Here is a 15,638-nt window from a genome sequence, read left to right as displayed (position 1 = left end):
CTCAGTGCAGCTCTCCGTGAAAAATGGGCTGCCATTCCCCAAGAAACCTTCCAGCACCTGATTGAACGTATGCCTGCGGGAGTGGAAGCTGTCATCAAGCCTACGGGCGGGCCAACAACATGTTGAATTCCAGCGTTACCGATGGAGGGCGCCACGAAATTGTAAGTCATTTTCAGCCCGGTGTCCGGATACTTTTGATCACATAGTGTAGTAGGTACGCTAATGCGTTAATGCGGAACCCATTTACGCTGGAAGAAATTAGTTACAGTTTCAGTCTCCGTGTACAAATCTGACGCTGTGCAGCATCTCGTCGATATCACCTCTTATAAGCGGCAGTTAATAATAAAATCAGCTGCCTTTCTCACTTGTCTGACCTTTTATGACCATGTTCCGTTCCTAATCCATTACATATGCAAATATTTCTATACGTCTTTCTTGTATTCATAGCGGCACATTTGCCGTAAATACATCTAGCTTGCTTTCTGTTAAAACTGACTGCGAGTAATAAAACAAAACAGCACATTGTTATGCAAACAAATTTTTCAGAATAAAGTTCAGTCCTCAGTTGTAACTACATTTTTATTTCGCTTTATCGGTTTCGGCAAATTAATTTGTCGACTTCAGAAGCTTAGTAGTTGTTTTACCAGGTATCAGTACAATGATACGTCCAAAAATGTACATATTATTGCAGCTGACGAAGGAATTTTATTCTGTAATATATAGTAAAGTTGCTGAAAACTACAGCCATGAATAAAATAATATACAAATTTTGTTTAAAATAATATACACACGTCACAAAAAGTTTTGCGTCACCCCAGATCCCAAACTTCTGAAGATAGACCTTGATTGTGGATATTGTATATTGACTGTTCAGATATGTCACCAAACCCGCTCAAAGATCTAAACAACAATGCATGAGCAGCACCTATTAGACGGAAATCTCTTCCGAACAGCACGTTGCGAGGCATCCCAGATTTTTCGAAGTGCAGGATGGATGTACAGGCTGTCTGATAAGTCACTCTCTATTTTTAAACAGTTATAATTTCTTTACTTATGAACCAATTTTCCTAGAACTAGTTTTTTAGAAATAGCACTCCTTGAGGTTGTGATTAATATAATTTTAAATCTCCACGTAAGCTCCAGCATTCTCTACGCATTTTTTTAAACGAACTGGTTCGTACGACGTTGCTGCCTGCAACATGTTAGGTGTAATATTGGCTAACACATCAGATATCACTGCTTCCAATTCATCCACGTTGCATGATTTTCTCTTGTAAACCTTCTACTTAGCCTACCAGTAGAGGAAAACATCGCCAGGCATTAAATCAGGGCTGAAAGTAGGCCATTCATATGCAACACGTCTGCCACTCCAACTACCTGGAAAATGATCATGCAGCCATTCGCAGACATCATCTGCAAAATGTGCAAGTGCTCCGTTCTGCATGAAGCGAAGGTGTGGGTTGTTCCATTGTGAAATTACTGGTCATACACGATCTTGCAGCATTTCCAGATGTCTTGCGCCATTCATTGTGTTCCGCATAAAGAAAGGACCAGCAACTTCGGAGGGCGTGATACAGCATCATACTCTCACCATCGGATGCCCCTATGGTTTTTCAACTCATTCGTGTGGGTTTTCGGCTGCCCAGTAATTGTAATTCTGCCTGTTTACAGATCATCCAATGTGGAAAATTGGCTCATTAGTCCACAGAATGTTCTCAAAAAGTTCATGACAATCATCATTCCAAACGAAGAAAATTCCTCCAAAATCTATTCTTCTCTCTCTGTCATCAGGAAACAATTGCTCCATACAATGTGGCTTCCAAGGCGTAAAAGTGAGATCTTTCTTAAGAATCGTTGGAAGTGGGTAATGTGAAAGACCTCTTTCACGAGATACTTGACACAGTGATTTTTTAAGGCTCCTAGTGAACATTTCACGAACTCTGTCAATATTCTCTGATGTCCTCGAAGTTGATGGCCTTCCTGATCTTCTTGCATCGGCGACACTCACTGTTGTTAGTAATTTGGAATGACAGTTTTAACTGGTTTTGCATCCAGAGTTGCATGGATCCCTGGTTCAGCCTTCCTCCATCGTTGTACCCTCACTGCAGATCTCCAGCTCTCATAAAAACCTGATATTTTGGCCATTTCTCCCACAGTCAACATAGGTCGCTATTCCCAACTGAAACAAAAGAAAAAAATGATGTTACACACAACCTCAAGGAGTACTATTTCTAACAGAAGTAGTTCTAGGAAGATTGGTTCATAAATAAAAAATTATAACTGTTTACAAATAGGGAGTGACATCAGACATCATGTATTTTACGAACTTGTCGAAGCGGTTGCACAAGTTCAGGAAAATAGAAGAAATCACGGGTGCAGTATGAAAGAAGAAATGTACAGTGTCTCGTTTCGGGCATTATTTTTTTCGATTTTCCTTTCAGTTCGAATGCCTATATTATTTAAGTATAAAATTCATCAAATGTATGCTATTTAATAGAGCTACATCTAATCCGCGTCTTCTTATTTCTAAATATAAACTGCACACAAAAATCGAGTTTTCATTGTAAACAAAAATTGTTATTTTCCGGTCTTTTATAAAAGATTGTTATCCAAGACTGTACAATTTAGAAAACCAAAAGTTGTTTTTTCCTTCTATCTTCTTTTGTTTTACGTTTCATGCAAATGCTCCTACAACATGCAACTTTCTTTAAAATAATTTAATCCACCTGGAATCGAACCCAAGCACCGCACCACACAGCCATTGTGGCTCTCGAAAAAATTATAGCTTATTTAACTTGGTCGGAAACCTCAGAAGTTGGTTTTCTCGAGAATTTTTGAGGCTTGCACCGAACTACTTTCGGAGAGGTATATTTGAGTTTTGGAGTTCACGTACCATAAATGTAAAAAAATTACAAAAAACGAGTGTCTTGTTTCCCTTGTTAGAGAAAAACTGGCGATTTGGTCACATCTGGAGGCACATTTTAATTCTACTAGTGTTACGTTTAATTCATAAATTAACAAACTCTCTGGGTTCGCCTTAAGTACAGGGTACGGTCTATGATACCCTGAGTCGGTCTGACTACATCGAAACGCGCCGACATCTTAATACCGTATGCTTATAAAGCCCTGGTCATGTGAAAACCAGGTGTGAGCCACGGTCAAATTTAACCACGGTCAGCTCTCATGTTTCACTTTGATTGAGGTCGGTGCACCAGAATTTTGCCTTGAACAGGGTTAAGTGTCAACTTTACCACGGTTAACTTTTAATGCAGGTTGTTGTAATCAGCTGTGAAAGTGCAGGTTTCTGATTGGGTACTGTTGACTGTAGCGTAGACGAGCACATAGTGCATACGACATGACTCTGTCGTTCATGTTTACGGTACGATAGCAGGCACAGCTGGGGTTCCATTACACCCCGCACAGACATTGCTGAGGATATAGCGACAGGAAGCTCGACGCAGCTTCTCGGCGTTCCTGCCCTGCACATAGCTGTGAATCGCGGGCGGCGCCGCCCCGCCGCCCACACCTCTGGCCGGCCTCCAAGCGACGCCACCGCCAGGGACACGTGCTGTGCTTCGCCCCCTCCCACCCCCGCGGCTGGCGCACACGTTTCATGGCCCGGCCCAGCCCGGCCCGACTCGATACGTAACCGCCACATTTTTGGGCCGCTGCCAGCAGACACTTAGGTTTCTCCACACGCGTGACCTCACGTTACTCCACTAACGTCAGTCACAGCTCCTCAACCAAACTGGACGACCCCCGCCAATAGAATGGATCCTTCACTCTGCAGAGGCTTGTCAGCATTTGTCAAACTTCCTGACAGGTTAAAACTGTGCACTGAGGCGGGAAGCGTCTGGGACTCCAACGCTTGCCGGACGTAGACAATACCTTAATCGCATTGGTAATCCTTTCTTCCTAGGCTTGCTACTCCATCACAGGGAAGCTTCTGTACAGTTTCTAAAGTACGAGGAACATTCAACGAGTAGTGCAACACATAGTTTTCTGTAAGCAGGTTGGTTGTATTCAGGATTCCAAAACACCAAATTATTCCCCAGTCGTTTGGCTACAAAACCCAATTTTCAACATAACCTACGCTCTGCGCGTTGGCCTTACACCAACTCCCTGGGAGGTCCGGCATTCCCTGATGGTATCAGTCTGATGGTTGACGTCGGATCCACGTCTTGCTGCATCGATAACCTCCCCATCATCCAAAGAACAGCGGCGCGTTTCGTCACAGGGTTATTTGGTAAGCGTGATAGTGTTACGGAGATGTTTAGCAAACTCAAGTGGCAGACTCTGCAAGAGAGGTGCTGTGCATCGCGGTGTAGCTAGCTGTCCAGGTTGCGAGAGGGTGCGTTTCTGGATGAGGTATCGAATATATTGCTTCCCCCTACTTATGCCTCCCGAGGAGATCACGAATGTAAAATTAGAGAGATTCGAGCGCGCACGTAGGCTGTGCGGCTGTGCGGCAGTCGTTCTTCCCGCGAACCATACGCGACTGGAACAGATAAGGGAGGTAATGACAGTGGCAAGTAAAGTGCCACCGTTGGGTGGCTTGCGGAGGATAAATGTAGATGTAGATGTAGATGTACTGCTTCCCGCGGAGTGCATCCGCCATTGGGCCAAACAGAGGCTGGTAGGTGCGAGATCCAGTCTGTACGGTGGATGAGAATGAAGAGCCCAAGGAAGTCTTACGAGCTCCTCTCCGGCTCACTAGAAAAGTTTGCTTGCATTTTTGTGGTGACAAACATGATGAAGCCGTTGCTTCTGTATGCGAGGGAAGCACAGTACACTTCAAGAGTTGATCGTTGCACTATGAGGGAGGACACGAAACAGGGACCTAGAAAGCCGTCGCCATGACTTTATCAGCTGAGGTGGCGGCTTTGAACTTTCTCTTCGGAGGAAGCGCCATTTCATGGATTGTTTGTTTTAGGTTCGAAGTGATGAACCCATGTTTCATCGCCTGTGACGCTGTTCGACAAAAAACCGATCAGCCTCGTAATGTGCCAGCTATTCCGCACAGGCTCTTACGGTCTTCTGTTAGGCGGCCAGGGACCCATCGGGCACACTCCTTTGAGTATCCCAAGTGGTGGACAAATGACATCCAGTCGAGCAGCGAGGTGTTTGATTGTGATACGTCGATTACCTCGAATGAGAGTGTCCCCACGTTCCTGGAGTCACAGCTGTGTGCGGCCCGCTGGCACGCGGTTTGCGCGACCTTGTGCGACTCACCGTGCTTTTCCTCGCTTCCTGTAAGCGGTCAAAAATATCTTTGAAGCTCTGGTTTTCCACCAAAAGTATCTCAATGACAGCTCTCTGCTTGGAATGCACCTCCGTTACAAACGCAATTTTGAAAGCTACGCATAGCGCCGTCAGCTATCGGAACTCCATGAAACTATAGGAGCTAAAATAAATGTCGTGTGACTAGAGCCTCCCATCGGGTAGACCGTTCGCCGGGTGCAAGTCTTTCGATTTAACGCCACTTCGGCGACTTGCGCGTCGATGGGGATGAAATGATGATAATTAGGACAACACAACACCCACTCCCTGAGCGGAGAAAATCTCCAACCCAGCCGGGAATTGAACCCGGGCCCTTAGAATTTACATTCTGCCGCGCTAACCACTCAGCTACCTTTTTTTATTGTGATTATTATTAAGATTCCATCCTTCTACCAAATTTTTTTACTTTTTTATTTTATGTACTTTTTTATGTTTTTAATGCCAAAGCCTCATTTTTTTTACTTTTTGCGAGTAGTCCGCCACTGTGCTTTTTTTTTTTTTTTTTTTTTTGCGGCTTCCTATTTTTCTGTAAGCTGGATGCCTAAATTACCTTTGCTAACATAAACGAGAATAAATATTTCTTCTTGATATAATTAAAGGAAATGAATCTTCCTCTTGCTAATGGAAAGACAAGTATATTAAAATAAACTGATACGTGTAGTCTCTCATCTTCATAAGTAAAACATAAAATCTTGTGTCCCCTTGGAAAACGTTTTTTAGAACTTAAAAAACTTTTCTGCGTGTGGCATAAGATAACTAAAAAAATAAAATACATAAAATTTGATGTCTAAGTTCTTCATGAGGATGTAGTCCGGTGTGTTTTGCTACGGACTTTTCTGTAGTGTCTCGTGAAAGGATCGAAGACATTCCGGTTCCAGTTATAGGTAATCGTGCAGGGTTGACATCTCTGGATTCCGTACCATTCTTAATCTATTATTGTTCTCTGTATAATTTTATTCCATGATTCTATTTAAGAAGCATGCGTAATTTTTTTGTAGTCTTTTGTCCGCATGAGATGATGGTGCTGAGTCGTTAGATACACCTAGTAATCTTCTTTGCTTTTATTTTCTGCCTTCAAGATATAGTGCAGCGTGTGCCCTTTTAGCCTGTTAACAGCATTTCTTTTCGTATTAGGATATGGCACTGCGCCTGGAGTCAGAAAATCTGCTGCGGTGAAAACGGTTGAAGATGTTCTGTTAACGGTCGCTAATTTCTGCTTAACTACATGCCATATGTCTCTTACTCTTTCATACACGAACCGGTGTTCTTCAGTGTCAAGAAGGTTGCATGACGCGCACAAGGGCGAATTTGTGAGATGTATAGCATGCAATTTGGAATTAGTAGCTATTTTCCTGTTGACTGCCTTATACCAAGTTTGCTTTCACCTTAGAAGGTAAGTTCCGATCGTGGATATTTGTTCCAAATTGCAGAGCAGTCGTTGTTGGGGTATTTTCTTTCAATAATATTTCCTTTCTTAGCTTTCATCAAATATGTATAGATGTCCTTTACTTTCGTCAACTGTTGTTCTGAGAGCCTCGATGAGATATAATTGTACTCAACGAGAAAAGGTTTAAGGTGACAAAGACCAGCAGGTATATGCAGCACATCTATTGGCGGCTGCATGCTTGCTGGAGCAATTTCATTCAGCAAGTGGGCCGTTAAGCTGTCGGGTATCTGTTTCCATTGCTTGCACATTCGACACACATATAACGCTCGTGACCTGTAACTGACATCAACGAGGTTTAAGCCTCCTTTCCTTGTTGGGAGTGTTAGTGTATTGAACTTCACTTTGAAAATGTTGCCATGGCTTACAAAGCTTCCTATCGCGGACAAAATTCTTCTGGTTGTTTCTAATGGCACCGTGAAAGCTTGGACAACATAGTTAAGTTTGGATGTTATATACACATTTACTAGTTTGGTTTTCTGTATCTCGTCCAGTTGCCTCATACTGTTTCCTTGTACAAATGCTCGTATGCTTGCAAGTAGTTTTTTTTTTTATAATTGACGGCAATAGTGTGTTGGATGTTGCTCCTAAACTCAATACCCAAACATTTTAATGTGAATACTTCCGTCAATTGTCCCCGATTTTGCATACATATTCCTCTGCCTAGGTTCATGGTGTCTGACTTCCTTTTATTTAGTGTGGCGCCAGAAGCAAGTTCATATGTGTGTACAACCCGAAGAGCTTTCGCCACTTCATCGTCATTTATAACCAGGACGCCCACATCATATTCGTAGGCGTTGCACACTATTTTCTTGCCGTTTATACACAATCCTTGCAGGTGATGCGTGAGTGTCGCGAGGAGAGGTTCTATTGCTATTGCGAAAAGGGCCATTGACATTGGGCAACCTTGACGTACGGATCCAGTCAATTCAATCTCTCTACTTAGTTGTCCGTTTATCAATATTCGTGCTACACTGTTTTTCAAAATTTGTTGAATAATCCTCACGAATCATGGTGGGAATCCCATGACTTCCATGATTCCGAGGAGATACTTATGATCTACTCTGTCAAACGGCTTCTCGAAGTCTAATGACACTAAAGCACATTTTATTCGGCATACATTTGCAGTTGATATTATATCCCTACCCGCATATATTCTGATAGATGTTTCTGTCTTTGCCTACACATGTTTGGTACGGGCCAGTTACAGAATTAATAACCATTTTTATTCTTCTTGCTAATACGCGGGCCATAATTTTGTAATCACTGTTGAGGAATGTTACTGGGCGAAGGTTTTCAATTGCTTTGCTAAGTGAGTTTTTAGGAATTAGAACTATGATCCCTTCAGGAAATTCTTTGGGAGCGTCAACATTTCCATTCATGAGTTCGTTGTACATGCATAGCAACTTGCTTTTCATTTGTGGCCAGAACACTTGGTAGAATTCCACGGGGATACCATCAGGTCCTGGAGACTTAGGACTCTGTGCTATTGCGTCTTTCAATTCGCCCTCTTCTATTTCAGCCGTGAGATTTTCTACTTTCTCTGTACTAATTCGTCCTGATACGTTTCTAACAAGATCTTGCCGCGCCTCGTCGACGGTAGGTTTGGTGGACATCATATCTCAGATATATTTATGAACAGCGTTTTGATTTTCATTCTGTTTTGTGTAACTGGTCCCATCAGGTAATTTAACTTCTGTCAGTATTTTTCTGTTCCCTCTCTTATTCTCACGCATTACATGGTACATGGCTGTTTCTTCCCCTTCTACAATGTTTTGTATTCTCGCTCTGACTGTCGCCGCTTCAGTGCTAAAAGTTTTGCTTTGACTTTCTGAATCCGGCTAAAGTTCTCCATTAATCGTTTGTCCAGGATGTACAGGTCTCTAAGGCAGCTAAAATAAAATTCAGTCGTCTTTTTAATCCAGAAACTTTTCTGTCGTGAGTAATCGATCAGCATTCTTCTTATTTTAGGCTTAGCACATTGTAACCACTAAGCTATGGCAGAATGGTATGGCGGGGATCGTTTCTCGTATTCTTGCCACACATTAGTAAATGCTACGCGACATTCCTCATCTTTTAGATGTGTAATGTTGAGTTTCCATATGCCCCTCGCTCGGTAGGTCTCTTGTTTTTCCAAATTTACTGTGGTGATGTACGCGGCGTGGTCAGAAAACATGGTGGGCCAGACCTCAGACTGGAGTACATGGTTCTTAAGGTTGGACGAGACGCAAATTCTGTCTAGCCCGCTTGCTGAGTGACTGGTAAAATATGTGAAACCGGGCTGTGCGCCATGGGTATGTTCCTAGGTATCGGTTAACTGCATTTGGTGGACTATTCTTTCCAGTTCTAAGGACTTGTTGAAATTCGATGTCTGGTCCTTCGGGCTAAGTACAGAATAAAATCGCCTGCTAGGATTATATAATCTTGGCGTGTACCGAAGAGATGAACGATTTCACTTTTTAAAAAATCCGCTCTAGCACGCCTGTTATTGTTGTCTGACGGTGCATAAACGTTGATGATGCGGGCGTTATTAACAGTCACTGCAACTCCTCTACTGTTTTCAAGTTTTGCTATTTGAGCGACACGGATGCCTTCTTTCGTGAGAATTGCGGTTCCCAGCTCTGCACCGATACCGGGGTTTATTATAGCGTTGTACCCACGTATCTTTTCTAATTTAATATCTGTTACTTCCTGTAACAGTAGTACATCAACGTCAGTTGCGTATAGAAAGTCTTGCAAATGTTGTAAATGCAGGGAGGAGCGTACCTTATTAATGTTCAACGTAGCGATTTTGTAGGCTTGTGCTGCGTTCATATTGTCCTATTCGTTACCGAAGTCAATATTCGTCATACGAAGTGCTGTCGGAGGAAAATCCTTTCTCACATGTATGTTCCGGCAATGATGTATCCATCGTGTTCAGTTGATCTCTTGGGGCAGGAGTCTGTTCCGTTCCTCCAATTTCATTCAATTCTTCATCTTGGTTCATTTCATCCGATTCATCAGCCCAGGTTTTGTGTTGATTAGCTTTCGATGTCTCTTTTTCTGCATTTCTAGTATCAGGGAAAACCTTGTCTGCATCGAAATTTGCTAGCAGCTTCAATCGCTCGTGTGACGAATGGTCCGTTGACATGGGACATGGTGTATTTGTTTTAGCTTACAAGGGGTCAGGTGCCTGCATACTCAGAACCAGAGTACTATGTTGTTCTTCCTGCAGTTTGTTGCAAATCTGCTTTGCTTTTTCTCGCAAAGGTCGTGCCAGTTGTTCAGCGGCCTTGTGAGCTAGTCTCCTCTTTTTAGCCGGCCGGTGTGGCCGTGCGGTTCTAAGCGCTTCAGTTCGGAATCGCGTGACCGCTACGGTCGCAGGTTCGAATCCTGCCTCGGGCATGGATGTGTGTGATGTCCTTAGGTTAGTTAGGTGTAAGTAGTTCTAAGTCCTAGGGGACTGATGACCTCAGCAGTTAAGTCCCATAGTGCTCAGAGCCGTCCTCTTTTTATGTTTCCTCGGAGGACTGACTCGTGGGGAGGTTTCAACGTTTTCCATTGCCTCTTGGGTTTCTTGCTCTCGGTCCTGTTCGCTGGCAAGTGATGGGTTGGTTTCCTCGTGATTTTCTGGAGACTGCTCATTCTGAAGGGCTGTAATCGGTTCAGGGGTTTGTTCTATTTGAACAGAGATATTCGGTTCTTTTTCTTGACTCTTTGGTTGTGTTGTCACCATCGAGTCGCTAACTTCCGTTATCACTTCATCCTGAGTAGCGTCAGGAGCGTGACGCGTATGGAGTTGCCCAGCGGCTGCCGCTACGTAAGTTAAAGGCAACGTTGACATGGCTGGGGGTCTCACTGCTTCGTCCGCAGGTAGCTGGGCCACTCGGCGTTGTATACACAGCGAGCGGACATGGCCTGTACCGCCGCAAGACGGACAGGTTCTTGGCTGCCCATCATATATAACCATATACACTCCTGGAAATGGGAAAAAGAACACATTGACACAGGTGTGTCAGACCCACCATACTTGCTCCGGACACTGCGAGAGGGCTGTACAAGCAATGATCACACGCACGGCACAGCGGACACACCAGGAACCGCGGTGTTGGCCGTCGAATGGCGCTAGCTGCGCAGCATTTGTGCACCGCCGCCGTCAGTCTCAGCCAGTTTGCCGTGGCATACGGAGCTCAATCGCAGTCTTTAACACTGGTAGCATGCCGCGACAGCGTGGACGTGAACCGTATGTGCAGTTGTAATTTGAGCGAGGGCGTATAGTGGGCATGCGGGAGGCCGGGTGGACGTACCGCCGAATTGCTCAACACGTGGGGCGTGAGGTCTCCACAGTACATCGATGTTGTCGCCAGTGGTCGGCGGAAGGTGCACGTGCCCGTCGACCTGGGACCGGACCGCAGCGTCGCACGGATGCACGCCAAGACCGTAGGATCCTACGCAGTGCCGTTAGGGGACCGCACCGCCACTTCCCAGCAAATTAGGGACACTGTTGCTCCTGACGTATCGGCGAGGACCTTTCGCAACCGTCTCCATGAAGCTGGGCTACGGTCCCGCACACCGTTAGGCCGTCTTCAGCTCACGCCCCAACATCGTGCAGCCCGCCTCCAGTGGTGTCGCGACAGGCGTGAATGAGGGACGAATGGAGACGTGTCGTCTTCAGCGATGAGAGTCGCTTCTGCCTTGGTGCCAATGATGGTCGTATGCGTGTTTGGCGCCGTGCAGGTGAGCGCCACAATCAGGACTGCATACGACCGAGGCACACAGGGCCAACACCCGGCATCATGGTGTGGGGAGCGATCTCCTACACTGGCCGTACACCTCTGGTGATCGTCGAGGGGACACTGAATAGTGCACGGTACATCCAAACCGTCATCGAACCCATCGTTCTACCATTCCTAGACCGGCAAGGGAACTTGCTGTTCCAACAGGACAAGGCACGTCCGCATGTATCCCGTGCCACCCAACGTGCTCTAGAAGGTGTAAGTCAACTACCCTGGCCAGCAAGATCTCCGGATCTGTCCCCCATTGAGCATGTTTGGGATTGGATGAAGCGTCGTCTCACGTGGTCTGCACGTCCAGCACGAACGCTGGTCCAACTGAGGCGCCAGGTGGAAATGGCATGGCAAGCCGTTCCACAGGACTACATCCAGCATCTCTACGATCGTCTCCATGGGAGAATAGCAGCCTGCATTGCTGCGAAAGGTGGATATACACTGTACTAGTGCCGACATTGTGCATGCTCTGTTGCCTGTGTCTATGTGCCTGTGGTTCTGTCAGTGTGATCATGTGATGTATCTGACCACAGGAATGTGTCAATAAAGTTTTCCCTTCCTGGGACAATGAATTCACGGTGTTCTTATTTCAATTTCCAGGAGTGTACTTACTAACAAAAAATACTTTTCTGACACATGAAATCGCTTTTAAATATATATCAAACAGGTTGTACTCGGGCACGCGTTATTGTGGCGCAGTCTGGTTAGATGGAAAAGAAGTAAAAGACAAAACAAACGTTTCTAATGTCTATTGGAACTTGATATACGACCTAATCTCCTGCCGCTGTTCATCTCTTCCTTCCCCTGTCCCTGCTCTCCCTCCTCTCTCTGTCCACCTTCTACCCCCTCTCTGTGTCCCTCTCCTCGTTTCCGCTTTCTATGTCTATTTCATTCCACCTCTCTGTCCATCTCCTCTCTCTTCACACTCTGACTTTGAGACTTGCTTTATTGTTATTGAAAATTCAGATTTTATAGTAGTATTCCAATAATAAGCTGATAAGCTAGAAATACAACTTTCCTGTTTTGTGCGAATACCGTATCTGAGGAAGAAAAACAGCAGATTGCGGCCGCAACTTCAAATGGCCCGTCAGATACAATTAGTTTACTTACAGTGTAGATCAAAGCGCACGAGACTGCTCAGTCCCTGGCTCGGGTTTTAGCATTACTACCATCCTATGTCCAATTTATGTATCGTCCACTTGTTCAGTTTTAGGAAACCAAACCAAGAACACATTTCGCGACACCGTGTCTGGCGGTCGCTTGAATTTGCAAGCGCAACGAACTAATTGGCTAACTTCAGTACTAATTAACTCGAAAACGGTGCAACGTATCAGATTTTTTAACAATTATTTCTCAGCTCAGCTTTTCAGACTGTTTCTGGCCACACTGTGTAAAGAAGTTATAGCCCACAGATATTTTTAAGGTTCTTGTGTTGTGAACAGTGTGCTTGTACAGCTAAAGATAAGCTATTAGAAGTGTTGATGATATGGCTTGCTTGTGTTTGCAGGTGTCTACTTCACCAAATACTGCCGCGACATGTGCTTGCAGTTGGGGATTGGTGGCTGGGTGAAGAACACCAAAAACGGAACCATCGTCGGCAAAATACAGGGTCCGCGAATTGCCGTGGAACACATGTAAGTAGCAAGGCGCTGTACATGTGCCCCCCCACGTTGCAGTTACAGCTTTATTTTATTGATTTCCTGAATTCGGTTGTATGTAGGTGGTTGCACTTTGAGGCTAACAGTGCTCCTTATTGAACGCCCGCCTCCGTTTCTTCTGCTTTAGTGATTGGGATGCAATGTCAACCCTTCATTGTTAAATGTATTTTGTGTTCCTATGCGATGAAATGCTGTATCTAGGTCCATTGTTTTTGTGACGATAAATCGAAAGAGGTTTGTGAGGTCTTTGTATTTAAGCAATCGCCACTTGGTGGCCTACTCAGCCTGCTATCAGGTGAGTACTGGGGATCTGTTTGGGGGGGGGGGGGGGGTGTAAGGCGACCAGGTCGATGGTCCCGCTATCTTCACCTTCCTCGTGCCGTGGAAGAGAGAGACCATACTCCTCTCACAGCCAGGCCAATATTCCTGCCACAAGATTAATTTTACTTAACTACTCCTTTCCGTTGATGGGCTGTTATTTTCCTATTTGCTATAACTCCCACTGGGATATGCTTGATAAGAAATAATAAGAAACATGTAAACAAGAACAAGGATTTATTACGGCCACAGTAGAGAGATTCAATATACGAGGGTCACATCAAAAGAAATGCACACTTTTTTTTAAAAATACCTCTTTTATTCTACATGTTTGAAAGTTTTACAGTGTGTAGATACATCCTTTAGGAACAATATTTTCATTTCTCCACATAATTTCCATCCCTCTCAAATGCCTTACGCCATCTTGGAACCAGCACCTGTATACCTGCATGGCAAAATTCTGGACCAACCTGTTGGGAGCCACTGTTTGACAGCGCCCACAAGAGAGTAATCATCTTCAAATCCTGTTCCACGAAGAGAGTCTTTCTGTTTCCCAAAGAGATGATAGTCACATGGAGCCAGGTCAGGACTGTAAGGCGGGTGCTTCAGTGATGTCCATCCGAGTTTTGTGATCTCTTCCATGGTTTTTTGACTGACATGTGGCCGTGCATTGTCGTGCAACAGCAAAACAGCCTGCTTTTGCCGATGTGGTCGAACACAGTCGAGCTTGAAGTTTCTTCAGTGTCGTCACATATGCAGCAGAATTTATGGTGGTTCCACTTGGTATGATGTCCACAAGCAAGAGTCCTTCGGAATCGAAAAACACCGTGGCCCTAACTTTTCCAGAAGAAGGTGTGGTTTTGAATTTATTTATCTTGGGTGAATTTGCATGATGCCACTCCATTGATTGCCTCTTTGTCTGTGGTGAAAAATGATGGAGCCATGTTTCATCACCTGTCACAATTCTTCCAAGAAATTCATCTCCACCATTCTCGTACTGTTCGCTGCATACCGTTTTACTTGTTTCTTTGTGAGCCACTGTTAACATCCTGGGAACCCACCTGGCACAAACATTTTTTAATGCCAACACTTTCAGTATTCTGCAAACATTTCCTTCCCTTATCCCGACTTAGCGTGACAATTCGTTCACTGTGATGCGTCTGTCAGCAGTCACCAATTCCTTAACTCTCAGCACACCGTCTGCAGTGTGTGCAGTACGAGGTCTGCCGCTGCGAGGACAATCCTCAATATTTCCGTGCCCGCTTTCATCACATAACCTGCTTGCCCACCGACTAACTGTACTACGATCGACAGCAGCATCTCCATACACATTTTTCAAACTCTTGTGGATGTTTCCCACTGTCTCGTTTTCACAGCACAGAAATTCTATGGCAGCACGCTGCTTCTGACGAACGTCAAGTGTAGCAGACACCTTGAAGACATGCTGTGACGGCGCCACTCATGGGAACAAGTTGAACTAAGTTTGAAAACAAGCGGAAAGGATGTATCTACACACTGTAAAACTTTCAAACATGCAGAATTAAAACTGTGTTTTTTTATAAAAATAGTGTGCATATCTTTTGGAATGACCCACGTAAAAGGAAAACTCTTTTCAATAAAAAATAATACAACTTCTCATACGCCAACAGGTATATGCCCGGAACATAAAGTGAATGAATGTTGTGCGACATGAAGACTATGCAACTGACAATCCCTTACGACGAGAGTTGGCAGACAAGTACGTCTCGGGTTATCGCTGGAAAGTCGTAGGTCCCCCTGCGGTATTGGCCCAGAGCTCCGCTGGAGCGAACTGCCGGTATGTTGGCTGAGCCGCCTTATATAGCCGGGATGCGGAGGAATTCGTGCCGATCCAGTTCTGCGCGCGTGACACAGCGGAGAAAATAGGTCCCTGATGCGAAGGACCTCTGGTGGCGCTTGTCCTGCCGTCTGCCCTTCTTGCAATCGACGTAGTCCGAGGAGGCAGCGCCTTGTACTTATGCAAACCCGTGATGCTTTAGTGTCCGACGGTTTGCCGATCCCTTTAGCCGGAATGCGGGTACATGGCACTCTTCTTGTCGGCTTTTCTGTTCATGTGTGGTTATTGAGCATCATCATCTGTTGTTCGGCCTAAGCTTTCTCTTTTTCCGTGACAACTAAAAGAACATCCGTCCA

The 15,638-nt window shown here is 44.9% G+C and overlaps 1 protein-coding gene across 1 annotated transcript in view; it reads left to right on the top strand.

Annotated features, from left to right (window-relative positions):
* Nucleotides 1–15,638, top strand: part of LOC126279058 (acylphosphatase-2) — a 132,745-nt gene that overhangs the window by 45,562 nt on the left and 71,545 nt on the right. The window contains exon 2 of the mRNA XM_049979489.1: nucleotides 12,998–13,124. Within this exon, the coding sequence (XP_049835446.1) occupies nucleotides 12,998–13,124 (127 nt within the window). The remainder of the gene's footprint in view (nucleotides 1–12,997; nucleotides 13,125–15,638) is intronic.

Source organism: Schistocerca gregaria, chromosome 6 (genome assembly GCF_023897955.1).
Source record: "Schistocerca gregaria isolate iqSchGreg1 chromosome 6, iqSchGreg1.2, whole genome shotgun sequence".
NCBI lineage: Eukaryota > Metazoa > Arthropoda > Insecta > Orthoptera > Acrididae > Schistocerca > Schistocerca gregaria.
This window is presented reverse-complemented; position numbering and strand designations above follow the sequence as displayed.